The sequence below is a fragment of the Lolium rigidum genome, chromosome 1 (genome assembly GCF_022539505.1).
Source record: "Lolium rigidum isolate FL_2022 chromosome 1, APGP_CSIRO_Lrig_0.1, whole genome shotgun sequence".
NCBI lineage: Eukaryota > Viridiplantae > Streptophyta > Magnoliopsida > Poales > Poaceae > Lolium > Lolium rigidum.
Window position 1 is genome coordinate 206,551,614 of NC_061508.1, and position 24,677 is coordinate 206,576,290.

The following is a 24,677-nucleotide window of genomic DNA, read 5'->3' on the forward strand; positions in this document are numbered from 1 at the left end:
TATCGAATCAATAAATTCGGCTTTTACTTCTCTCGAAAACTGTTGCGATCCCCTATACTTATGGATCATCAAATCCGCAAGGCCAAAGACCAGCTGCAACCAAATTGGGTGAACCCCCAGTGAAATCTGATAGCGGCAATATTCTCCAAGTCAGTACAAAATCTATTTCACTTGATAGATGTCGTATCATTTTCAGCTATGCGAGAGAAAAGCATCAAAAAAATATGAGAGAGAAAATTATATAGGTACTTCCCCTTCCTTGAAAGGAGTGTAACATTCCATCTCAAAACCTGGTGTTCTTTGTTCTAAATGGCCTTTTTAAAACTCTAGATCATTTTTAGCTCCTTTCAAAACTTTAAAAGTTCTATGTCCATGATCTTGTCATGTTGTATGGCTTAACTGAATAGGGGGACACCTCATTTTGGTTGGCAAATTTTATCAAAATTTATGCTTAAAATGAGTAAATCATTTGAATCTAGCCATACAAAATGGTGTGCCCTACCCAAGAGGTTTCGAAAACACTCTGAGACGATCTAAATCTTTACAAACTAGCCATCCTAAATGGCATGGCCTAACTATTTTTGGGACAAAAAACGGCTAAGTCATTTCAATCTAGCCAGCTAAGTTAAGCCATCCAACAGGGCGTGATTAAAAAGGGTCATAGAAATTTTAAAGTTTTGGGAGGGGTCTAAAATTTAAAAAAGGTCCCGAAGAACTCCAAAACCACAGCTTTCGAAGACGTAGAAACGGAAGACGCGTCGATCAGTAGAGACACGCCTACCGCTGCCCTCCACTAAACCCCGCCATCGAGCCACGGAGACGGGATCCGCCGCTTAAACCCTCGACCCGCTGCGCTCCGGAACGGCCAAAGCCAAACCCTGTGTCGCCTTCTTCCCTGCCTCTCCCCGCCCAGCCCACCTCGCGCGCACCAGCCGCAGCCGACGACGACGGCGCCCTGCGGCTTCGGTTGCGGTGCTCTACTGGTACCAGGAGGAGGAGGAGGAGGAGGTGTACGAGCCGATTCCAAGCTGAAGCGGTTCGTGGGCGCCATGGCGGCGGCGGCGCCGGCGTCCGGGCGCCTCCGGCCGCGGTGCCCGTGCTCGGCGCCGCCGTGGCTCTCTTCCCCCTTCCTCCGCCGCCCGCCGTTGCCCCGAGCCTTCCCCGGCCGAAGAAGGTACCTGCCCTGCCGCCGGGTTGCGATGTTTTGACTTTTATTTATTGGTTGCTCTAGGACGTGGGTAGGTCGCTGGCGTACTCCTTTCAAGGAAGGGGAAATGGAAATGGAAATGGAGAAATAGGGGACTGATTAACTGTGCCGTGAAATGAAATGTATGTGCTATTCATGTATTCCTGGAGCAGAGCTGCAGAGGGTGATGGTTTCGTTGATGGGTAGCTGGATATGTGCTTATGGGCGAAGGCTACCCTGGCCAGTAATATCTGTGCCAGGAATCCATATATATGTGCTTTTGAAGCGAACACATACTTTTATAAACTTATTATTCGAGATTGTGGGCGCGATGCTACCCTGGCCAGTAATATTTGTATTAGGAACTAGGAAGCTATATATCATGTTTTATGGCCACACCATTCTTCCTGCAAAACCCTGCTCATTACTTTGTACTAGGAAGCTATATATCATGTTTTATGACCACACCATTCCTCCTGCAAAAACCTGCTCATTACCTTGTACTAGTGGTCAGCTAGAACTTCTCCCAGTGGCCTGCGTACCTCATTTCAGTTGGAACTAGTTATAATGATTGTTCTTTCCCGTTGTCTCAGTAGTTAAGAATTCCACACTGGTTTCTGCATCTTAAGAGTCTAATTTTCGAACTGATTCTGGCTGACAGGCAAGACTATTCTAATAGTTCAGACATGGGAATTAGAGAACGCAGCGCGTGCGGGCTTGGATTGTATGCCAACATGAATGGGCAAAGTAACGAACATGAATGGGCGCTTGAGAGCAAGAGGATGTTTTATCTCAGAATCACCAACAACGCCAGTCATAGCATCCACAACGGAGCCACTCCTCTAAGGGTTGGAAATCCAAATCACGAAACCTATGGCAATCACAGAAGTTCAAACTATCCTTCCATGCATAATCTAAGAGAAAGAGTGCCGTCTTACTCCATTGTAAATAGACACGCCAATACAGACTTGGCTGAGTGTAATCTGACAAATCAGTTTGCCCATGCTCTTTCAACCCCAATGAGTGATGTTGATGATGACATCGAACTATTGAGCATGCCTAGTAGCTCTAATGTGGAGATTTCGGCGCATGATTGTTCATCCATGGAGGCTCCTTTGCCTAATATCTCAAATATGGAGGCAGCTTCAGGGCTTGATGGCAAGACTAATGTTGGGTATGCAAATAAACACAAACTCATATCTCAGAAGGTGGTACCATCTTTCCCAGATAGAACTTTCTTGACCAACGAGTCTACAAGCAAACGGAAGGCTCTTGCTGGTATCTATGACAAAGTTTTGGTTGTTGACAATATTGAGTCAGCAAAGAATGTTGTACAATTGCTTACTACAAAGTACAGAAACTTTGTTCATGCATGCGACACGGAGGTATTCAGCAAAAATCTGCTTGGCTTGTTTCCTTCTCTCTAGAATGATTATGCTGTTTATCCCTATCAGACAATGTTAGATGCATTAAAAGCTACCAACTGGGTAATAAGTTTGTTAGTGAAGTAATGTCTCTTTATAGTGATGTTCCATGGATTACATATGTTTTGTCCACTTGGCATAGTTATCATAAGAAGTTGGTTCTGACAGATGATAGCTATGGTCCTCAAATGGCATTTGCTACTCCCTCCGATCCATAATAACTGTCGGAGCTTTAGTTTAAATTTGATGAAATTTGAACTAAAGCCCCGACGCTTATTATGGATCGGAGGGAGTACAAGAAACAGTTGTTCTGTTTGGTGTATGTCCGTCTGTCATGAATTTATCAGCATCCATGGTAAGCAGATAAACTACGCCAAATGTTAGGAGGAATGATAAAATAAATACTCCCTCCGTGCCACAATGTAGTGCATATAAGAACTTTAGAAAGTCAAACGATGTAAAGTTTGACCGAGTTTATTGAGAAAATTATCTATATCTACAACACCAAATGTATACCATATGAAAATATGCATAATGATTAATCTAAGTATTGATCTGGTAATCTAGATGTTGATATTTTTTATCTACATATATGGTTAAACTTTACATCGTTTGACTTTTGAAAAAACTTATATGCACTACATTTTGGTAAGGAGGGAGTACGTCATAGGCAGTATTGGCCTCTCATGGTTGCAGCAACACATCGTAAATTGCCGCTGGGTAGCGGCTATGCTGAGAACTCATATGCTCACAGTTATACCAAATGGTCCAATGTTGCTAATCCATGACAAGCATAGAGTTCATTGCATAACTCATCCTAAGCTCATTAAAATGTTTTAATTTGGGCTAGCACAATCTTATGCAGGTAGCAAATATTGATGTCAAAAAGGAGTCACCAGTTGATCATGGAGAAGTAATATGTTTTAGCATCTATTCAGAAAATTCTGATGTACATGCCGATTTTGGAAACGAGAAAACATGCATTTGGGTGGATGTGCTTGATGGTGGAAGGGATGTCTTGATGGAGTTTGCTCCATTCTTTGAGGACCCGTCTATCAAGAAGGTCCAATTTTTATCCCTCCTTATTTATCATGGTGTAAATATATTGCTATTCTTTTCCCTTTATCTGTTGGGTGGAACATGGAGTTCCTTGTGCCTCTTGCTGTGCTTCTTGTAGTTTTGTTCTTTTGGAATGCCCTGTGCCATTGTCTATTTACTGTTTTGGATTAATTTTGAAATAAGTTGGATGTACTGCATTAATTTTTATACTTGTGCATTTTACATGAGATGCCCAACAGTTAAGTATGACATAATTGCTGGTTTTCTAATAGCAAAATACTTTGGATGTGGCTTTCTAACAGTAAAACACTACCTTGATTGCATGTGAAAAGAACCAATAACCAAGGCATATATTTTAATACTTGGCTTCCTTCCAAAACCCACACCATTAGTTTGTGTCACTGGACTAACTCAAGTGCATACTTTCTTGTTGATCGTGGTATCTCATGTCTTAATCTGTTATATGGTAGCCTGATTGATTTGCTGCTTCATAATGCAAATCTGCTTCTAAGATTCCATTATGGCGTAGACGCTGCTATATTTGAACTGCAAATTCAGATTTTTTTTACGTATTACTGGTTGATCATGCTTTATCAATTATTGCAAGCTTTGTTTTTCTTGAGTCGCTGAAAGTGATCATTTGTTTTGCTCTTCATCATGTAGGTTTGGCATAACTATAGTTTTGATAGCCATGTCATTGAGAACTACGGAATCAAGGTTGCTGGATTTCACGCTGATACAATGCATCTTGCACGCCTTTGGGATTCTAACAGGAAAACTGATGGTGGATATTCACTTGAAGGACTTACAAATGATCCTAGAGTCATGAGTGATGTTGGGAAGGACTTAACTAAAATCGGGAAGTCATCAATGAAAACAATCTTTGGTAAGAAAAAGATTAGGAAGGATGGAGCCGAAGGGAAAATTATATATATTGAACCAGTTGAAAATTTGCAAAGGGAAGACAGGGAGATGTGGATTTGCTATTCATCACTGGATGCAGTGAGTACACTAAAGCTTTATGAAAGCTTGAAATGTAAGCTTGAAACAAAAGAATGGATTTTTGACGGTTGTCCTAGAGGAACAATGTACGATTTCTATGAAGAGTATTGGCGCCCCTTTGGTGACCTTCTTGTGAAGATGGAAACAGAGGGTATGCTTGTTGACCGTGCTTACCTTTCAGTGATCGAGAAAACAGCTGTTGCTGAACAGAAAAGGGCTGCAGATAAGTTTAGGAATTGGGCATCTAAATATTGTCCAGATGCGAAGTACATGAATCTGAATAGTGATGTACAACTTCGCCAGCTTTTCTTTGCTGGCATTAAAAACAGGTATTGTCGCCATATTGTGCTTATCTCCTCTTTAAAGTTTCAACATCGATTATCTTTTGGATTTTGCAAATTATTTATGCTAGGATATCTTCAGTAGTTTGTGACATGTTTAGGATCTTAACAAAGCTATGTTACTAATTCTGACAATCTTTGAAATTCGCACACATTATCCATTTGCGTTGCATATGCACACTGTGACACAGGATATAAATTGGATGTTAACTACTATTATCACCCACATCGTGTTGCGAAGTATCCCTAAACTAATTAGTCTCCATTCCCATTCCTAAAGATGCCTTTTCATGAAACAGTTTTAAAATATGTCTAATCAGAACATCTCAAGTATTTGAAAAATAGTAATTAACATGTTAGTTGATTTTACCTGAGCGGTAGTATAATTGTAGTGTTTGCTCATGATTCTTCATTAGGACTCAGTTTCAGAGTAAATTAAGATGGGACTTTACTTAGTTTCGAGCATTTGTAGTTCTTCATATCAACAAGAGAGGAATGAGAAACTGGATCTTCCTCTGCTTTTTGGATCTGCCAGTCATTTTGTGTATAATTCCTGAGAAAGAGTAAACATAATCCCTCTTTTCCTTTTGCTTGCCAGCAGTCATTGCTTATGCATGCTTCAATCGTTTAACTTCTCTAAACTTCGTAGCAGGAATAAATCTGGTGAGACCTGCCCACAAAGTAAAACATTTAAAGTTCAGAATGATGAAAATGTAGCTCCGGAAGGCAAGAAGGCTTCAAAGTTTCGCACAATCAAACTTTATGGTATTGTGAAAGATCTGAAAATTAATATGTTCTCCCCGAGTGGGTGGCCTTCACTCAGCATTGATGCATTGAAAACTTTGTCTGGTAAGATACCCATGGATCAGATTTACACAATGGACGATGACCAAGAGCATGATGAATATAGCAATGGTTCAGAACTTCCCGAGCAGGATATAGATGAGTCATCATCATATGGAACTGCATATAAAGCATTTGGTGGAGGAAAGAAGGGAAAGGAAGCATGCCATGCAATTGCAGCTCTATGTGAAATCTCCTCTATTGACAAGTTGATATCCAGCTTTATTCTTCCCTTGCAGGTTAGCCAGCTGATCTTACTTGTGTAGACTAGAGCTTTTATTCCTACCTTAAGGCTGCATATATGGGATGCATTTACAATGCAAATCAAGCTGTGCGACATTCTCAGTTCAAATATTTTCTACCTGGTGCTCTATGAACCACCATTTGGCAATTTCCCAGCATGGATATGGAAGGTTTTTCAGAGGCATGGACATACCTACAATCGGTGACATGTGCGCCGACAAGTGCGAGTTTTAAATGCTTTAAGTATTACTGTTTGATACATGGCAGAAAAACGGGTGGGTTCATCTGGATTTCAAAAATTTCATAGCATCGTACATTTGTACTTTCCACTGTTCCCCTTCGAGTATCTTTGAAGGTTTATATCTGCTATGCTGCGTAGTGCTGACCTGTGCTTGTGTGTTCTCTGAGTGAGACAACTCAACAACTGTACACATTGCTATTTTCCTGGGTGTGGGGTTGTGCGTGCGTGGAGGGGTGGTGGAGGTTCAAGCTAACCTTGAACTATGTGCACCACCCAGTATTCTAGTCTTAACACTATTTTGTACATCGCAGGGAGGTAATATATCATGTAAGGAAGGGCGCATTCACTGTTCAATAAATATCAATACTGAAACTGGGCGCTTATCAGCACGAATACCTAATTTGCAGGTATGTATCTTTCGCATTTATGTCATCTCCCAGAAAAAAGAGTAACAACTCACTTCTCAGTTGTTAAGCACAAGCTGTATTAGTATACAAGAAAAGAGAGTTAAATACAAGCAAGTACTCCCTCCGTCCTAAAATAAGTGTCTCAACTTTTTCTAGATACAGATTTATCTTCAACTAAAATGCGTCTAGATACATCCGTATATAGACAAAACCAAGACACTTATGTTAGGACGGCAGTAGTAATAGGTATAAATTCAAGTAAGTAAAAAAATGCAAATAAGCACTGCCTACTTTTGTTCTCCAGTGTGCTTGTTTTGAGAGGATAATAGAAGCTGCTGTTTCACAGATGCTCTCTACGCAAGATGAACATGTTATGCATGTGCATGTTCTCCAGTTCTTCAGAGCATATGCATTATTTTTGTACACACATCTGCCAACATGAACTTTGTGAAGTACTTAGGGACTAACATAAAGCACACAAGCTAATGAAAAATTCAAATATAAGCATTCACCAGTGGCTTTAGTAAAATAACTTGTAGTATCTTATTCCTACTGACAAAACTATTTTTAGACTCAATACATGAATAATCTCCCTTGCAGAATCAACCTGCACATGAAAAAGATCGATATAAGATCCGCCAAGCTTTTGTTGCAGCTCCAGGGAACTCTCTTGTTGTTGCTGATTATGGCCAGGTATGCTAAATGCCAAATTATGCTCAGTAGTAATTCTTCTGTATTTTGGGATTCCCGAGACTATTTTGACCTGATGAAAGGTTCGTTTTCATGTAGCTGGAGCTGAGAATCTTAGCCCATCTTACTAGTTGTAAAAGCATGCTGGATGCTTTCAAGGCTGGTGGTGACTTCCATTCTAGAACAGCCATGAATATGTATGAGCATGTCCGAGATGCTGTTCACGGAAAAAGGGTCCTTCTTGAATGGGATCCTCAACCAGATCAACAGAAGCCTCCAGTGCCATTGTTGAAGGTACTTGACTCAGAGTCACTAATATGCTGAGCATACTTTTTAAATCTATGCTTGATTCATTTGAACTGTTCAAGACTATTGGCCATATTTGTTTGTTCCACTTCCATGCAATTAGATCATTAGCAGTTTACTTGATCAAATTCTTACCTTATTTTTGCTAGCAACAGCTGGAAAATTCCCTACTGCAACTTTTATAGTCCCTCCGTCCGTAAAAGGATGTCTCAAGTTTTACTAAATTTGGATGTATCTAGACCCGATTTAGTATATAGATTCCTTTTATGGACGGAGGAAGTGTTAACAATTATAAGATGTTTTAGGTTTTCCAAAATGCATGTATCTAGACACGTGTGTAGGTTCACTCATTTTGGTCTGTATCTATTCCACAGTGAAATTTCTAAAACATATTATAATAGTGAATGGAAGGTATATTGTCAAACTCATGTATCTAGACGCGTTCCAGTGTGTAGGTTCACTCATTTCGGTCTGTATCTAGTCCACAGTGAAATATCTAAAACATATTATAATAGTTAATGGAGGGTATATTGTTAAATATGTACAGCTGGCCCAGACTAGAACACAACATAGGTTCTACCTCTCCAAACTCAGCATGGTTGACCATGAGTTTGAGGAGTGGGTGTTAGAGTTGTACCCGCTCCGTCCCCAAATAGGTGGCCCCATGGTTTAAAAGGCGACGCCTTAACGCCTTCTGGTGGGGGTGCGCCTGGACGCATAGGCGCTCAAGGCGCAAGGCGAGGCGACGCCTTCAGTCGAAGCGAAGCGAAGGAAAGGGCTCCGGCCCAGTATACTCAAAGGGCAAAAAAGAATTATCCCCGGCCCAACCGGCCCAACGAGACGGGGCTGGACGAGCAAAGACGCGCAGCTCAACCTACCTCTCTGTCCCCGCAGCTGTTGTTGCCGTCGGAGGAGGCCATCCGAGATGGGGCAAGGAGGAGGAGGAGGAGGCCGGGCGGAGAGGCAGCCACCGCGGCGCCCGGCGGTGCTGCAGACTCCTAGGAAGCTAGGACGCCCGGAAGGAGATGCCCGGAAGCTTGGCCGGAGGAGGAGGAGATCTGGCGGAGGAGGAGCTGGCCGCCGGAGAAGAGAGAGCTCCTCTCTCTCTCTCAATCCACTCGATTTAGGTCACAGTGTGTTCCCCTCCTTCTCTCCTCTCTTTACCCTCTCAATTCCCCCCCCCCCCCCCCAATTTCCCTCCAATTTGGCCCCAATTTCACTTTTCCCGCCGCCAGCTCTCTTTCCCGCTCACCTGTTGATGGTGTCCCAACGCGAGCAGAGCGTCCAGAAGCGAGGAAGGCGACGACTTCGACGCGTACATATACATTGGCCTATCCAATGATGTTGTTATCCTTTGATGTTGCCCCCCTAAGAAGTTTAAAATTCTGCAAAATTTGTTGGATACCCCCACTTTCTACACAAAGTGGTCCGATGTCACTGTGGCATCCAAGATTAATGCACTCATTCTGGCCTGGGGCATTCATAAAACCAAGCATGCCACACGTTCGTTGTTTGTGTCATCGAGCACTCATCTTCACTAAATATTTTTGGCCTTGCATCTCTAGTAGCCAACCTTGATAAGTTGTAGCAGTGATTCTTTGTGTGTAGATGCCCCTTTTGTCAGGGTCGCACGTCGGCAGGGTCGCACATTGTTTTTTGTACTTTCCCAGAAAAGTTAGTCTTTGTTAAATTTTTATTGCGCATGAATTGTCTCTGTTTTAAGTTTTGGTTTGCTAGATGCTTTGTAGTATGCAGAGTACATGAAACTTAATCTGGTATCTTTCTTTCGATTTTAGGATGCTTTTGGTGCTGAGAGAAGGAAGGCTAAAATGCTTAATTTCTCCATTGCATATGGAAAGACAGCCCGGGGGCTAGCTCAGGATTGGCAGGTATGAACTCTTATTGGCTACATCTGCATTTGAACTAACTAGTATAATTGGTGCTGACAACCTGATTCAGAAAACAGCTTGATTAGATCTTTTTCTTATACAGTTAACCCAAACATATGCGCCATGTACGTCAGCTATGATTTTTTCAGTTATCCCCCCTAACCTCTTGAGCCTAGGATGTACTCTCCTTTCACCCTCATCCTCCACATGCTTTATGGAAATATGTCCCCACGGATCAGTATTTTAGTTCATTGGTGTTTGTTTGGTCCTTATCACCAATGACCCAGGATGGAAATCAAATCCGAATATTATACAGGATGGATATCTTGTGCACATCACCTTGTACCCAGCAAGGCAGCAGTTGCTGGAGATATGGGCCTTATCACTGAGATTGCTTTGTTGCCCTTTTTATTCTTGCCAAACTATAAGATGCATGTCGAATTAGCTCTGTTTATTGAAACTACTAGCATGCTAGAGAAACGCCGCTTGATAACCCTGTACAGTTTCACAAATTATGTATTCTTAGAAAATAATTTGATACAATCAGTTCAGAGTTATAGCTTACCATCTGAACAGGTGACTGTCAAGGAAGCAAAGGATACACTGAACCTATGGTATAGTGATCGAAAGGAAGTTAAAGCTTGGCAAAATAGGCAGAAAGAGCTTGTACGGGAAAAATGTGAAGTCTACACGTTGCTCGGACGATCACGCCGTTTTCCTAACATGACCCATGCACTTCATGTTCAAAAAGGCCATGTTGATCGTGCTGCTATAAATGCACCAGTGCAGGTACTTGCTACTGAACATAGCCCAATTGTTGTGATGCTCCACTTGTTTCTGACTTGGGCAAATCTATAATAATGTATCTCTAATCCACAGGGCGGTGCAGCAGATGTTGCCATGTGTGCAATGCTTGAGATAGAAAGAAATGCACTCCTTAAGGAGCTCGGTTGGAGACTCCTGTTACAGGTTGAGACCACTTTTTGGTTTTTTCTTGTTAAAAACAAAATAGATTTCCTCGCAAACAAAAAACTAGTGTTACGGAATCAAATCTATGTTTTTTTTCTTGAAAGAGGAAGGGGAAAAAAATGCAATTGACATGATACTTTGTAACTACCTTTTTGATTCCAAATTATTCTATTCCAACCCCAAGCCTAATACACCATTTTGAATCTTTTTGTTGGCATTTCTCAGGTGCACGATGAAGTGATACTGGAAGGGCCAACGGAATCTGCTGAAATGGCCAGGGCCATCGTGGTAGAGTGCATGTCCAAGCCTTTCTACGGAACCAACATCCTGAACGTTGAACTGGCTGTCGATGCTAAGTGTGGAAAAAGTTGGTATGATGCCAAGTAGTTTCCACGCTAAGTTTGGGAAAAGTTGGTACGGTGGCAAGTAGAACTGCCCCATCTCTCAATCCACGTCGTCATTAGATGTCCCATGTTTGTTGGCCACATCATGATCAAACACACACAGGGTTTGAACAAGTGTAGATATTGCAGCCCTAGAAGCAGCAGAAGCAGCCAAGCGTGTTGAAGAGCGGAAGACTTGTGGCAGAGGCGGTGATGTCATTGACGAGTTGTGACGCGCACGCGTTGAAGAGCGGAAGACTTGTGGCAGAGGCGGGGATGGCATGGACGAGTTGTGACGCGCACTAGTAATCTAACAATCTAACATGTAGATTGGATTGGCCTGTAGTAGGATCTGATGAGTTTCAGACGAATTAATCTTCAGGGTAGCATGCTCATTTGTTCATAATGACACCTTGGTGCGTGCTGCTGTTCCGAGGTTAACTACTTTAGTGACAATAATCTGTTCACCAGTGAGGCCTAGCAATGCGGCTGGTAAACTGTTTATGTTGATCCGATTGTCGGACGGATGGCTCAGTTCTGGTCTGTTTACAATGCTGGAATTTCATGTAAATTTCTGCAATATTTGCAGTGTTAGTGATATAGGTTGATCTCTTTTGCATTCCTCGTATGACTAACCGAATTTTCTTTTAATGTTGGTACTTTTTCACATCGTGTTAACCTATTCTTACAGGAACAATATACTTTCCGACCGTCCATCCAACCGAGAGAGCTTTTGGATATATGGTCTGGAGAAATGAGTATCCGCTATATACCATGTCCGAGACCTGACTCTGACACAAAGGATTGAATATGATACCCTATGTATCTGAAACCACTCCACTATACTGGCTCATGTTGACATGTTGTATATGGTAGGTATTGTCTTGGATTGTCCGTCTCCACATGTCCGTCTCTTCAAAGACCACTGTACTTGCTCATGTTGAACATGGTAGGTACTGTCTTGGAATGTCAAATGTGGCTAATACATATAGCTTGTACTCCCTACATTCATAATTCTTGTGGATAATTTGGATGTATCTATGCATGAAATGTATCTTCTAGATATTAATGACAAGAATTATGAAACAGGAAGTACCTATGTCCAATTGTAAACTTGTCTCCAGACTCCAGCAATTAGAAAATAAAGTATAAAAGCGAGCAAATCTTTGAAGTCTTCAAACATTTTTTAGAGACATCTTCTGGGGAGTGGTGTTTTGGAACATGGAAGCATATGCTCCCTATATTTTGAAATGCATCTTATACATATTTTAAATATCAAAAAAAATGAAACAAAAAATTCGCACGTACATCTTTACGTGCTACGCGCCCACAAAGTCGTTTCATAAAAAATAAAGTTATCATGTGACGTGTGTAAAAAGACAAAATTCAGTGCTGAAAACAATGCTTTTCACATGATGTGTTTTTTCTTTTTTACATAGGCCATTTGTTTTTTTTCATGAAACTTGACGCATACACATATATTATGGAGATGTACATGTAGAATTTTTTTCAAAATTTTTCCACACTTCAAAATATGTTTTGTTGGTAGAGGGAGCATACGCACCCGGGAGCCGAATTAAATTTCCGCATTAGGATTTCTTTAAATTCAGCCGTTAGAAAACTAACATTGAGGCTAAACAACATTCCTTTCTATTTTCGATAAAGGGAATATTGCACCTAACCTCTGCAACAATGTAATAATACTCTAATGGTACTACACATGCAAATAGTAAAAAAAAAAGCTAAAAACTTGCTACAATGCTCAAGTCCTTGTAGCAGCGGCAAAAACACCCCCAAGACAAAAACTGAAATCCAAGTTCTTTATAAGCGACGCTTCCAACAAGGTAACAATGCACAAACCCCCTCTCTAAAAACAATGCCTTCAACAAGTTATTGCCAGACAAAACCTATTACAGCCAGACTTTGGATTTGCAAGAGCCGTTGAACTTCACATATGATGTCGCTCCCACTTGCATACCGTTGGTACAAATCCCGAAATAACAAGCAAGTTCCTCATCGCCGCAAAGACTCGAACCACCATTTTTAGTCCTCAGATCTCAGCTTCCATGCCATTCTCCGTCTCTGACTTCACCATGGAAAGAAAAAGACATGTTCCATGATGACAACAGATAGCGGAGCTTGACGCAGTCCCTCCCGAAACCAAACGGTCGGGAAAAACATGGGTGCGCATGATCGAATCCCATCCGATCCTGCAATCTCTAGGCATGATTTACCAAAGGGAGTTCACCGGCGGAGCCTTCTGGAACTCGACACCCCACCCAGATCAAGGAGAAAATGCATCAAGCATGTCTTCATCTTGGCACGAGAGGAACCCTAGAACCGTTGCCTTTATTCAGGCCGAGCCCCCAAGCAGCGACCATCCTCGCCCGCCCGACCTACCAAAAAAGACCAATAGATTGATGGTGGAACGCATATTGGACCTGCACCGCTGGAAAACGGAGATCGGCGTGGGATCCCAAGATCACCCACCGCAGATCCCATCAAGGCCATCCACCTATGGGGAGGAGGCTGATGCCTCGGCTCCCATGGTGATGCGGGAAGAGCCGCCTTCGTTGCTACGCCTAGGAGCCAGCAAGGTGCAAGATCGGGGCCCTCACGAGCCCGCCTCGTCGCCGCTGCTAGCCATCCGCCGCGTTGCTCCTCTGGCCGCCGCCGCGCACCACCGTAGCTGAAGGAGGTAGAGTGGGCGCTGCCAGCGCCCCATATGTCCACGCCCAACACATCCCCACCAGCGCCATGTCGCGCGAGCTTTTCCTGGCGGCGCCTCCGTTGACGGTAGAGGGAGGAGAGATTGTGGGAGGAGGCGAGGGGATCGGTAGGGGGAGCCCCTGTGCGGGGCGGTGCCACCGCACAGGGGTCACGGGAGGAGGAGGTTAGGTCGCAGGGCTTCAGAAGGAGGTGAATAGGTCCAAAAACAACATACATGCAAATACCAATGGTTGTTTTCCCATAATTTAGTTTAAGCCTCGATATCAAGGTTGCGTCCACCTTGCATAAACATAGTAATCAACCTACATCAGAGCCGAGAATATACATCACTATTATTAGTAAACTATTATTATTAAAAACATACTACACGGTCTTGAGAACCTTGGCTCGGCTCTCTCCCCCGCTACAGTAGGATAGACGATTTTTTCCCCTTCTCGTTCGCTCTAGCTCGCCGGCGGCGATTCGCCGGTTCCCTCCCCCTCTGTCGGCCGCTCCGGCTGCGGGAGGGCGGGGGAACCACGGATCTCGTCTGTTCATAGCTAGGTGTGAGTGGGTCTCCTGTCGGCGGCGCTGGGGAGAGGATGGCGCGCTCGATCTGGTGGTTTGTGGAGGCGGAGATCTTCTCTGGTGGTGGTGTTTTGCGGATCCCCACCACATCTCTGCCTCCTTCCCGGTGCTCGCATCTCGGTGGAGGTGCCGTGCGCCTAGCTCCAGTGCCGGAGATCGACTGCGGCGGCTCCGGAGTTTGAAGGTATGTAAGCTGTAGGTGATGCGATTCAGATTGAAGACGATGGTGGCGATGCAAGGTGGAGGCCCTTTGGGTTTGAGGTTCGTTGACTTCCCGCACGCCATGGGACTCCGTCCGATCCAAGGTTGCAGAAGAGGAGCGGCGGCGGCGCGCCAGCGGCACGGCTTCTTCGTCCGCGTCGTCTTCGTTATCCTTCAGAACTTGTTTGTATTTTTGCTTTATCTGGTGGACTGTTCTGTAAGGATTCTGGATTAATATCACTTGTTCTTCCTCGCAAAAAAAACTATTATTATTAGAAACTATACAAGTAAAATACACACGAGAAGGCAAGGAATCTTAGTTTTCTTTGTAGCGAAGCAAAGCTCGAGACAGAGTCGCAGACACCAGACAGCAAAGCCACCGCCGCGTCTCCCGGCCCCATCTCTCCCCATCCACGTGTCCGGACGGACGGTCCAGATCTTTTGTCTTAGTGGAGCAGGTGGTCCGTCGGCCTACGCGCACACAACACCGGCCGCCGCGCACACGGCTCCACCTCCACCTCATCATCGACTCCTCTTCCTCCTCTTCTTCCTCCATCTCGCCGTCGCTACTCAGATCGACAAACCCCACGCGCGTCCTCCACTCGATTAAGCAACCCCACTCCACCTTACCGATCGATCGGGACCCCGGCGGCGCCATGTCGATGCTGGACGCCTTCTTCGGCAAGGGCGGGGGCGGCGGCGCCTTCCGCGGCGCCAAGTGGTACGGGGTTTCTTGGCCGGGACACGAGTTCTTGGTTTGTGAACGAATTGGTCTCGATTCCGCGACTTTCTTTTTCTGATTCGGTTCGTTTCTTGATGCGCGCGACACCAGCAAGACGCTGCTCAAGCTGTCGATCCCGCGGATAAAGCTGCTGCGGAACCGGAGGGAGCTGCAGCTGCGCCAGATGCGCCGGGACATCGCCAAGCTCCTCGAGGCCGGCCAGGAGGCCACCGCCAGAATCAGGGTAAAGGGGCCTCTAGTTTAGGCTTGTACCGGGGTCTTGGGTTTCATGAGCCATGGTTTAATTGCGTTATTGCGGTCGCAGGTGGAGCACATCATCCGGGAGGAGAACATGATGGCGGCGCAGGAGATCCTTGAGCTCTTCTGCGAGCTCGTCTCCGTCCGCCTACCCATCATCGAGGCGCAAAAGTTTGTAACCTGTCCTGCTCTCCCAGTCTCTCTCATTCAGTAACCATATTTAGGCTTAAGGCTTAGTGTTCTTTGGTTTATGCAATTGTTTTTGTGGATCGAGTTCGTTACATGTCAAATTCCACTCAAGTGTGCTGGAGCAGTGGAGCTGCTGCCCTGGCTGACTTGAGCTGATCAATACAGTACTAATTTATGGCTAATGCCCTGTGGCACTTGATAGGTTAAGTTAATCTCTTTAGTCCCAGAGTAGCTGCAATCTGTTGTTAGTGCTCAGTTGCATTTGCAGTTGGACTGGCATGTCATGAATGGCATCTCTATTCAACTTAAAACATGGCTTTCTTTCATGTCTGTAAGTGGTCATCTATTTTCAAACATGTTAGTTTGCCTCTCTAATATATTATATCAGTTCTTTATTCTGTAATACAGAACAACTTTTCTTAATGTAATTTGGAAGGATGCATATCTGGTAGCACATATGCCCCTAAGCATCAGATTGTTGCCTCCTTTTGACCTTCCCCAAAGGGTGTGGCACTAAATTATCTTTCTGACATCCTTAGTCAATTCTTTGTTCAAGTGTATCCTCTCAAACGTGGTGGTTAATGGTTATACAGTTTCTGTTGGCTTTGCAGCTAAATTATTGGTGCTAACCTTTTAAATTTCTTTGCCTGCTTCAGGGAGTGCCCTATTGATCTCAAGGAGGCGATATCCAGCATCTGTTTTGCTGCTCCAAGATGCTCAGATTTGCCTGAACTGATCCAAGTCCAGATGATGTTTGCCACAAAGTATGGGAAAGAATTTGTTGCTGCAGCTGCGGAGCTTATGCCAGATTGTGGGGTCAACCGGCAGGTCATATGCCAACTTCCATCGAAAGTATTTTAGTTATGCTACTTAAAGATTAGAAGGATGCTGAAACGATCTGAATCAATACCTCTGCAGATAATTGAACTGCTTTCTATCCGTCCTCCTCCGGTTGAAGTGAAGATGAAACTCCTGAAGGAGATTGCTGAGGAGCACGAGATCGATTGGGATCCTTCAGAAACAGAGACAGAATATCTTAAACCCCATGAAGATCTGTTGGTAAGTATTTGCTTAACAGAAAATAAGGTTAGTTCATTATTTTTTAATCTCACCTCGTAAATGTTTCCTTTCATTAGAATGGACCCACCTACTTCAGTGGCTCAATGCTTCCTCTTCCAAAGGAGAAACATGAGGAAACAGTAGCTGCAAGTGCTGCGGTCCAATCTAATGAAGACGATGAGTCTGATGGCGGTTTTGATGAGCTGGATTTGCCTGAAGTTCCAAAAGCAGTAATTCGCCCGGTTTCTGATACTCCATCAACCCCAGATATTGGTCCACATGTGCAAAGCTCCCAGTCGGCTCCTCATGAATTCTCAAACCCGTCTGCTCATGAATTCTCAAACCCGTCTGCTCATGAATTCTCAAACCCGTCCGACTTGGAAGAGAATCCAACAGCTGATGCTACGTTCTATAATAACCTGAAAAGTTCACAGCCCCCTGTTTCAGCACCATTTGCTCAGCCAAGTATGCCAGCTCTCCCAAATGAAAAGAAGCAATTTGTTCCTTTTGCCTCTCCCCCACCATTTGCTTCTGCTTCTTCAATGGAGAGCAATGACTCGATTCCCTTAAATTCTCCAACACCTGCATTGAAGCCAACAGAGCCAGAATTCTACACAAGGACAATTGATGAAGTGGTGACCCCTCCCCAAACACTAAACGATTTTAACATGTTCTCGAAGCATTCAGAGCAGGTGCACTCGGCATCTCCCAAAGAGAGCAGGCAAAATATTGATTTGGATGACGTGCTTTCAGCTGCCCAAACTGCTGCTGATTCAGCAGAGCGAGCTGCATCGGCAGCCCGTGCTGCAGCAAACCTTGCGCAACTGCGTATTGCCGATCTAAAGAAGAACAGTAGGGCTTATGAGAACTACAACGATGGTAGCGAGAAGGAAAGTCATCATCAAACTGAGGTGACACAGAAACCAGCATTTGATCATCAGGACTCCTTTTCCAATGACATGCAGGGTTATGCACCTTCTCATGTGCCTCAGAGATCGCCATCGTTGGAGGACGATCCATTCTCCTACCCCAACCTTTTCTCATCGAAGCCTTGAGTGCTAGTTGTCTGCATATTAGCTCTCCCGCATAGTTTGATGTCTTGGGTGTGATGTCTGTGAAGCCTTGTTTGGACCCTTAGTGTTTGGCTATTTTCTCGGAAATTTCTGTGTATGCTGAGTTGATGCGGAAAAAGGAGGCACCAGCAGTTTTACTAGGTTAATGCCATTTCTTGTTCACTGTCTGTAAATTGTAAATGCTTGGTTGTTGTATGGAATTTCGGAGATCTCAGACCTCTACAGGAAATAAAATCTGAACACAAGTGAATGTCTTTTAAGATCTTTTTTTATCTTTTAAGTTAATGTCATGATTGAACATGGTGGGAGTGATGTACGTAGGTCATTATTTCAACTTTCTTTTTTGCATGCTGAAAAACGAGAGAAAGCTACCTATTGACCGTTGACGTCCATTAGTCTAAGAGAGGGAAAAGCATATATGGAGACTGAACTGAAGCCTGATCGGCTGCATGTGGTAGTTACAGTGGTACGTAGTACATGGCACAAAGTCCTGCAGCCTTTTAAGCGGGGTTCAGGACAAAGCACGATGGACATGCAGGCGTAACAGAAATATATGCTGCTGCTGTTCGAAATCTGAAGGAACTATCCTCCTACCAAGATGGCTATAAATTTTACTAGAGCTGTAGGGCAGCAGCTTCACAGATCCAGAATGGACAAGTTCTATTGTAGCCAGTTTCGTGGTGCTTGCCAGGCACTGAAAATGAGAATTGGAGGAAAACAAACCGGTCTTGAAAGGTGAACAATCGTTTGTCGCAGATCCAGCTTGTCTTCCTCCAATATCTCACTTTCGGTCGATTGCCTGGCGTCTGCAGCCTAGAGAGAACCATTAGACCGGGTTAGCTAGGAATAGACATGCGCCGCTCAAAGATAGGATTAGAGGGGACTGAATCATCCATCGGAAAGACAGAACGATGGTTCAGTTTCTTCTAATATCTCACCTTGACTGGTCCATCTGGGAACCATGCAGAGCTAGGTACCACAGAAACAAGTGCAGTCGCCCAATGTGAGAATTGGAGGAGATCAAACTGAGGCAGATATAATTAAACTTGAGTAGCTTTCTCAAGAACCAGACTTATTTTGTCAAAAAGAATCAAGAAAACATACTTAGGGGAGCATCTCACAAAACCACACTTTATATGACAGAATATTTCTCTAAACCACACTCTGTAGGTTAAATTACAAGGCGTGTGCTCTTGTGAAATGTTCTGTCTGCAAAAGTGTGGTTTTGTAAATACATTCCTCAAGTGGGGTTCTCGATAGTTTTGACAAAGAAGGTGTGGTTTTGAGAAATTGACTCAGTAAACTGTCTTATGGCCTAGTTTGTTTTCCTCCAATATCTTACCTTGGACGAATTGCTTGATCCTGAGTTGCTAACCAACTGTTAGTGAAGCAGAGGCAACATGCCAGTCTCTTGTGATCCCTCGCTTCCAACTGATGTAGTCTTGTCAAAGCTTATAGCATGCACCCTGTTCTCAATCCTCAAGGTGGATTAGTTCAGGAGTGGGAAAGGGGAATCAATTCAGTTGGCAGTAGTGAATAAAACCAAACTTAAGATAATATCCAGGGCTAGAAAAGACCAGACAACATTGTTGAATCACTGTTCATTAGAACTTGCATGATGTTCTTCTGGTTATAATATTCATTGTCTCACCATATTCATTGTATTGGTAGTCGGTAAAATAAGATCAAGATTATGGTAAAGTTATTATTAGCTGTTTTTGCCTAAAGCTACAATTGCTTGATGAGAATCTGATCTATAGCCACTCAATCGGAATTAACTAACTTGAAAATCGCCAAAAACTTGCAATGGAGAATAAATAAAATAGGAACATGGCTACTGGTTTTGGCCGTGACTAGTGATACAACATTATCATCACAGAGAGAATAGACAAGCTGGTGGTGTTGGCTGACATGTCAGTGTGGTCTCTGTGATCTGGATATGTCAGATTGATCTAAAAAGATTCTACCCCAGAAATGAACTACTTCATCCGTCCCGTGAAACATGTCTTAACTTTATTTAAATTTGGATGTAGTATATATTATCGGGCACTTCGCCAGAGCTACTGATCTCAGACCACACATTTCAAGACCAATCACTTGATGCTTCTTGTTCACCCTTCCTATTTCCCCTTGCTGGCTACTGCATTTTCACTTGATGTTTCTTCCTGTTCACCATTCTCATTCTTCACTGCCGCCCTCTCTGATTCAAGAACCGAAAAGAATGACTACTAACAGAATGAAACATGTGATAGGCTGGTTTTGTACTAAGTTGATTAGAAAGTATCATTAACATCTGCAATACCAAATCTACATAGTTAGATCTATATTTTCATATAGTATTGGAGTGGTTGCTAGTCTTTTCTAAAAATCTGGTCAGACTTCAATTTTTATGACTTTGAAACAAACTATAAGTCTTGTTTTCAGGGATGGAGGGAGTAATTATTTGGCATGTATGCGCAAAATGATGGCGTCAACCAGCCTTTTTCCTAATTCAAAAACGTGAATCAGATTTAAGATCCATCATCAATAAACGGGTTGTTTATTTTGTTGAGATCTTTTAAGTTAGACTTCATATTTGTATGTTTGGACAATTATTTTCCGTACTCAAAGTGACGTGACGGTACTTGTAGAAGTTCCTACCATATTTGTGCCAAAATTAACATGTCACAATTCTTACAAAATAAGTTGTCAACCTCGTCAGGATACTTTCCACTGTCGAAGGTGAAGTTCTTTGGTTGGTTGCTGTTCAAGGCCCGTATCCAGTTCTGGACGGTGCTGCTGCGGAAGAACATCAGGTCTGCCGCTGAAGCAGTTTGCCCCATACGTCAAGCTCCCTTGGAAACAGCCAACCACATCTCCCTTGGAAACTTTGCACCGGCGAAGGTGAAGTTTGTAGGAGCTGCATCTCGCAGCTCCCTTTCTTCTACCTCTACCTACCTCTAAACTCTCATAGAAATAGCAATGGAGACGCAAGTGTTTTGGACGGTGGCTGCCTCTCACAGCCAACATTTTCTCAACTCCTTAATCTCTCAAATAAACACGATGCATACAGAGCCTTAAGTATGCATACAGAGCCTTAAGTAGACACGCGCACGAACAGGCCAGCTGCCACACTCGGCCACTAACTCCATGTGCTAACTAATCACTAGCTACATACATGCCCACGTCCACCACTTGCGCAGCTTCCCACACGACTTGGCCAAGCACCTACCTAACGCATGCATGCACTAACTAAATTACCGATTCACATGGCTGACACTAGACCATGCAGGCCGTCTTCTTCTCCATGCGCCATGCCGTTTCACACGGCATTGGCATCTCACCTTGCAAACTGCATCGCGCAGCAGCGCGGCATCTCGCCATTGGCGCTAGACGAAGCTTCGGCAGCTTACAAGTCCTAAAATTATAACTACATGCATATGAACTCGAAAATACAGATACATAAATCAAGATTAATCCTAACAAAGTTCTCGCTTGGTTGTTGTTCAAGGCCCATATCCAGTTCCGGACGGCGCTGCTGCGGGAGAACATCCTGTCTGCCGCAGAAGGCTGAAGCAATCTGCTCCATACGTCAAGCTCCCTTGGAAACGACTAAGCAGTATGCACATCTTCCTCGAGTGTCAGTTCGTTTGACGTACGGTTCTTGGGACGCGGTTGGCTTCTAGTTCCTTGACGACGCCGATATCCGGCTTCTTCATGAGTACGGGGCGCCTGCCACGGTGCCCGACTCTGCGATGACCTTCACCCTCTACATGTGGAATCTCCGAGACGAGCACCCTGCCTCTCCTTCTACTTCGAATGTGCTGTGAAGAGACTCGTTTTTGGCGCGCTGGGCTGCCGGGTGATCAAGAACTTGCCGAGACAGCGTGGCTACGCTGCCTCACCGAGGAAACAACCTGACGTCCTTTGCACATACATATAGTAGAAGCTAGTTTCGAAGAGCTTGTCGATAGAAAGCTAGCTAGGGGTGAAAACGGATGTGAACCGGTTTAGGCTACAAAACATTTTTCATAGAGGAAAACGCACCGGTGGCCACCAAACTTTTTCGAGATGAGCACACTGGTCACTCAAGTCTCAAAATGTGAAAACCGGTCACTAAACTCTCATTTGGTGAGCGATTTGGTCACGAACCGGCCGAGGACCGGTTTTTCTGTCCACGTGGCAATCTTTTTTTTTCTTCCTTCTTTTCGTTTTCAAGATCGAGGGATAGAGCAAGCGAGGGAGGAATCCCTATCAGTGATGACAACGGAAAGGAGCCCAATCGATAGGCTTGAGATCGACACGCCGTTGGGCTTTGCTTGCCGTTCAATTGTTCGCGTCCCTTATAATGATGGGCACGCGAGTACTATCGCGCGCACGCCACAGAACCCGGTGGTGGCCAAACAGGATCGAGACGTACGACGCATGTCGACCGGCATGGATGATCTTCCAGAGGATATGCTCGCGCACGTCGTCCGCCGCCTCCCGCCACGGAGCCTCGCCGTGTGCCGGAGCGTCTGCAAGGACTGGCGCGCGGTCGTCGACACCCGCCGGCTGCTGCACGCCGTCGCGCACCTCGTGCCGCGGTCCCTGCGGGGCATCTTCGTCAACCACATTGGGAAGGAGACGCACAGCTTCTTCTCCCGTGGCGCCTCGCCGTCGCGGGTCGACCACGCCCTCTCCTTCCTGCCCCGCCGGCGGATGTGCCACACCTCGCGAGTCCTGGACCACCGCAACGGGATCCTCATCTACCAAAACGGGACCAACCTATTCCTGTGCAATCCGGCGACACGGCGGTGCGCAGCACTGCCGCCGCCGCCGCCGACGCCTACCGATCATCAGCGCTTCTACCGCCACCGACTGTACCTTATGTTCGACCCGACCGTTTCGCTGCACTACGACGTGCTCTACTTCCCTGAGGTGCCCGAAAAGCCAAAGCCATATCCCGAACGTCGCAATGGACGGTCGGCCATCCTGATCCGTTACAGCTACGACAACCTGCCGCCGCCTGTAAGAGAAGCTTACGAGCGTGACGTCAACAGGGTGGGCTCAATGGAGCGTGACGTCAACAGGGTGGGCTCAATGGAGGAGAAATATGAAGTGATCAAGACTCCAAGATTAGATATTTCTGCGGGATCACGTACCGACGACGAGCACGAGAAACCAAGCAAGCATTTGGGTGGGGAAATCAAAGCATGGTGTCTATTACACTAGTATCCACGACTATCACCTCCGGGTGTGGATATTGCGCCAAGTATCTGAGCGATCATGTCAAATGCCAGAATGGGAGCTCAAGTATCAGCATGATCTTAAGCCCTCTTTTCTGCGCCACCAAAGAAAAGCAGAGGTTGATAGGTCCTGGATTTTGGACCCCGTAGAGGACGAACAAAACAACGAGTGGGACTCCGACGACGATAGTATGGCTGATGCGGAAGGAGAGATGGACAACAGCAACAACAACAACAGAGGTTCCACGTTTTCCTACTCCGGCGTCGACTTCTTGGGCTACCATCCTTGCAAGGAAATTATATTCTTAGGCAACCGTTTTAGGGGATATGCTTACTACCTGGGTAGCTCCAAGTTGGAATACTTGGGGTCACTTTCCCCGTCGGGCTTAGGCCATTTTCCTCTCATGACTCCTACACTCGAGTCCTTCATCTATACCCCTTGCATGGATGATTTGCTTTATGATTAGAATAATTCTTCGTGAACATGTACGCCATTCAGCTAGAAAGCAGGTTATTGTGCTGATTGCTGAGCACAAGACACTACTGTGAAAGAGCTATCGTTTCATTTCGGTGGTGTTTTATTGTGCCTAGTATTATTTGAAGAAATTTTTGGTGGTGCTCCTCAGCTGTATTGGGCCAAACACTGAACTCTTTTTTATCTGTAATGAATAGTTCCCGAATTCAAATCTGAGTTTCTGTGTAGACTATTCACATCTGAGTTTCTCTTTTTTGTTTCTCGATGTATGTTTCGAATTTCGATCTGAAATTTTTAGGGGTTATCTTAATATGTGCTGTGAACATGCATGATTTTTTCAGATTTTTTCGCAATGTTTAAATTTGAATTTATACCGCATGTCCAAACCCTAGCTTCCACTCTACATGCGGATCTGGGCTCTTTATTTTACCGCGATATAACTACGAAAATCAAACCAAAAATCCGATACAAGGGGGCGCGCGGGGAAAGAGCAACATACTGTACCAAAGACTAAAGCTCTTATTCCCTTGGCTAGGGATTAAAGTTGGCATATCAGAGTGAACTGAAGCCTGATCAGATGCATGTGGCAGTTACAGTGGTACATAGTACAGGGCACAAAGTCTTGCAGCCTTTTGAACATAATTCAGGCAGGATGCGCATGCAGGTGTCACAGAAATATATGCCGCTGCCATCCTGAATCTCAAAGACCTATCTTCTACCGAAGATGGCTATAAATTTGACTAGACCTGAAGAGCAACAGCTTCACCAGCACAGGGTAGCATCTGAATAAATAAGATGGTTCTGTTGTTGTTAGTTTTGTAGTGCTTGCCAGGCAGTGAAAGTGAGAGTTGGAGGAGGACAAACTGGTTCTGAAAGATGTACTATCGTTTGTCGCTGATCAGTCTGTCCTCCTCCAATATCTCACCTTCGGTTGATTGCCCGGCGTCTACAGCCTAGAGACAGCAAACAGGCTGGGTTAGCTAGGGATAAGCATGCGCCACTCAAAGCGAGGATTAGAGGGGACTGAATCATCCATCGGAAAGATTGAATGATGGTTCAGTTTCTTCTAATATCTCACCTTGACTGGTCCATCTGCAAAGCTAGGTCCACAGATAGAGTGCAGGCACCCAACATGAGAATTGGAGGAAATCAAACTGAGGCATTATGAATTAGAGCAAGTTTCTCAAGAAACAGACCTCTTTTGTCACAAAGCA

At 44.6% G+C, this 24,677-nt stretch overlaps 2 protein-coding genes across 3 annotated transcripts; both read left to right on the forward strand.

Annotated features, from left to right (window-relative positions):
* The first annotated feature begins 1,833 nt into the window (after window positions 1–1,833).
* LOC124688759 (DNA polymerase I A, chloroplastic-like) lies at window positions 1,834–11,602 on the forward strand. 2 transcript variants are annotated; one of them, XM_047222405.1, is made up of 11 exons: window positions 1,834–2,571; window positions 3,476–3,673; window positions 4,333–5,000; window positions 5,665–6,094; window positions 6,651–6,746; window positions 7,347–7,439; window positions 7,536–7,730; window positions 9,539–9,631; window positions 10,208–10,420; window positions 10,511–10,600; window positions 10,826–11,602. In XM_047222405.1, the coding sequence occupies exons 1-11, from the start codon at window positions 1,873–1,875 to the stop codon at window positions 10,985–10,987; spliced, it is 2,937 nt and encodes a 978-aa protein (XP_047078361.1). In that variant the 5' UTR covers window positions 1,834–1,872; the 3' UTR covers window positions 10,988–11,602. The 2 variants fall into 2 exon arrangements, with proteins under 2 accessions (XP_047078361.1, XP_047078353.1); XM_047222397.1 differs by having other exon boundaries at window positions 1,885–2,571; window positions 5,662–6,094.
* Window positions 11,603–15,067: 3,465 nt separating this feature from the next.
* Window positions 15,068–18,061, forward strand: LOC124688777 (IST1-like protein). The gene is made up of 6 exons (XM_047222415.1): window positions 15,068–15,202; window positions 15,314–15,446; window positions 15,528–15,631; window positions 16,306–16,477; window positions 16,568–16,708; window positions 16,786–18,061. Exons 1-6 carry the CDS (start codon window positions 15,138–15,140, stop codon window positions 17,761–17,763), a joined length of 1,593 nt encoding a protein of 530 aa, XP_047078371.1. The 5' UTR covers window positions 15,068–15,137; the 3' UTR covers window positions 17,764–18,061.
* The last annotated feature ends 6,616 nt before the right edge of the window (window positions 18,062–24,677 follow it).

Coding starts and splice junctions, on each gene's coding strand:
- LOC124688777 (XM_047222415.1), top strand. CDS start 15,138: ATGTCGATGCTGGACGCCTTCTTCGGCAAGGGCGGGGGCGGCGGCGCC. Junction 15,632..16,305: donor CCCATCATCGAGGCGCAAAA/GTTTGTAACCTG, acceptor TGCCTGCTTCAG/GGAGTGCCCTATTGATCTCA. Junction 16,709..16,785: donor AACCCCATGAAGATCTGTTG/GTAAGTATTTGC, acceptor TCCTTTCATTAG/AATGGACCCACCTACTTCAG.
- LOC124688759 (XM_047222405.1), top strand. CDS start 1,873: ATGGGAATTAGAGAACGCAGCGCGTGCGGGCTTGGATTGTATGCCAAC. Junction 9,632..10,207: donor GGCTAGCTCAGGATTGGCAG/GTATGAACTCTT, acceptor CCATCTGAACAG/GTGACTGTCAAGGAAGCAAA. Junction 10,421..10,510: donor CTATAAATGCACCAGTGCAG/GTACTTGCTACT, acceptor TCTAATCCACAG/GGCGGTGCAGCAGATGTTGC.